This window comes from Panthera pardus, unplaced genomic scaffold, assembly GCF_024362965.1.
Source record: "Panthera pardus isolate Hobbes unplaced genomic scaffold, ASM2436296v1 HiC_scaffold_11, whole genome shotgun sequence".
In the NCBI taxonomy this organism is placed as follows: domain Eukaryota; kingdom Metazoa; phylum Chordata; class Mammalia; order Carnivora; family Felidae; genus Panthera; species Panthera pardus.
In genome coordinates, this window is record NW_026526666.1 from 94,319,642 (window position 1) to 94,321,638 (window position 1,997).

General features: G+C 61.8%; 1 protein-coding gene across 2 annotated transcripts in view; it reads right to left on the reverse strand.

The window, feature by feature from the left end:
* PADI4 (peptidyl arginine deiminase 4) overlaps nucleotides 1–1,216 on the reverse strand; it is a 32,893-nt gene extending 31,677 nt beyond the window's left edge. For both annotated transcript variants that reach the window (XM_019461536.2, XM_053898908.1), the window contains exon 1: nucleotides 1,096–1,216. In XM_019461536.2, the coding sequence (XP_019317081.1) occupies nucleotides 1,096–1,187 (92 nt within the window). In that variant the 5' untranslated portion in view covers nucleotides 1,188–1,216. The remainder of the gene's footprint in view (nucleotides 1–1,095) is intronic.
* Nucleotides 1,217–1,997: the final 781 nt, after the last annotated feature.

Sequence of the window (1,997 nt, forward strand, 5' to 3'; positions counted from 1 at the left end):
AGTGAGTTATGTGTGGGCAGAGGGAGGGAAATCTGGGGCATCACTGTGTGAGATGTCCGGGGGTGGGGGGGGGGGGGTTGGTGAATGACAGGGCTCTGTGTCTCAGAAGGAGCTCACTCTCAGAGGGGGCAGGTGGCCTCAGGTGACATCAGCCTCTCTTTTCCCTTTATCCCTCGGCCTCTCGGTCTCCCGCTTCCCCTCCACGTCTCCGGGAGGCTCCCCCCTTTGGTGCTGCTCTACCGCGGTCCAGGTTGAGGCAGAGGTGCCACTTTGAAGGAAATGTCCCAGACAGTCCCGTGGGCACCATCGAGGACCACAGATGTCCGGCCTGGGAGGGAGGAAGCCGGGGGAGGCCGCTACCTCTACTGACGACAACGACACCGACCACGCGCACTCGCTGAGCGTCCCTAGACCGTATCTTGTTTAACCAGAGCCTGGGGCTGGCTTGGCACATAGTAGGTGTTCCGTTGGTATTTGTTGGATGGATGGATGGATGGGTGAAAACCACTAACAGTATGTCCAGCTCTATGCTGAGTTCTTACACACTTTCACGTTTAATCCCTTTACCCGCCATGTGAAGTGGATATCATCCCCATTTCACAGATGAGGAACCTGAGGCTCAGTTGGCCTTGGCCGCAGCCTCTCCCACGCCACAGCCTGTCCCATCGCGGATGCATTATTACGCACACCTGGAGGGAGGCTCGGCTGAGAGGTGGGGGGCTGCCAAACGGCCCCTTGAACCAGGTGTGGGTCGTGAAGTCCAGGCCCTAGCCTTCCTTCCGGGGCCGTGGGCCTGCTGTGTGCCGTGAGGCAAGTCACAGACCCTCTCTGAGCTCCGTTGCCTCAACGGCGAAAGGAGAGGGTCCTGTTGGCCCTGTGGTCATTCATTTGCGGTGAGGCCCTGGGGAACCCTCGCCTCGAGTCCAGGCACATCCCGGGGCCACGCAGCTCTTCCCCTCTGGCTTCTCCCTTGGCGGCAGCTACGGAGGCTGCGGCCAGAAGCCCCAGCCAACCACACATCCTGTGTCGGCAGAACCTGCCCATCCAGCATCACTGGGCCCGTCCCCGCCCCTGGCCCCGAATGTCCCCGCTCACCTGTAGACATCCAGCTGACTTTCGGTGCCCAGGACACACACGGCATAGGTGGGCTCCTCCGGGGCCACATGGATCACCGTGCCCTGGGCCATAGTCCCGCCAGCCCGTCCCTCCAGCTGCAGGGAGCCCCTCGGCTGGTTCCTTTATAAGGCCCGGCTGGTTCCTTTATAAGGCCCGGCCCGGCCGAGCCATGAGTCAGCACCTGTGGTTTGCGGGCCGGCGGCTTAGCCCTCCCCACGCAGGCCCCAGGGCGTGTCCTCTCCACCCTCCCCAGCCCAGGAGCTGCCCCTCGGGCCTGTACGAGTGACAATGCCAGAATCAGGGCACTGACGCCCGCGGGCTCCTGGGAAGGGCCAGGGGCTCAGGAAGCCTGGGGGTGGGGAGCGTAGGTCTGAATCTTCACATAACAGCCCCGTGCGCACCTGGGGCCCTCCCACCTTGCCTCGCCGTGCCCAACACCTGTATCAGGAGGAGGCGAGAAACGCAGGGGGCTCGGGAGATCGTCGCCAGGAGGTCACGGCTGGCTTGGGACGGGTCTCCCCAGGCTGGTCACCCACATGATGGCCCACTTGCTATGTTCCGTGCGTCTGGCAGCCGTCTCTGCCCCTCGCATGGAATGACCCGCTGAGGCAGGCCCGTGGGGGGGGAACACAATCGTGATTCCCTCGCTTTGTTCTCACGGCACCTCTCGGAGGTCAGTGTCATTATTATTCCCATTTTACAGAAGAAACTGAGGCACAGGGAAGCTAAATAATACTCCCGGGGCTCCACCAGCCATAAGGAGGAGCCTTCTCGGGGCTCAAAGCCCATTTCCTGAGCCAAAAGCCGATGCGGCCGGACCTGATGCTCTGACCCGTCTACACTGCTACTTGTACACAGCAGGTCTTAATAAACCCAATTTC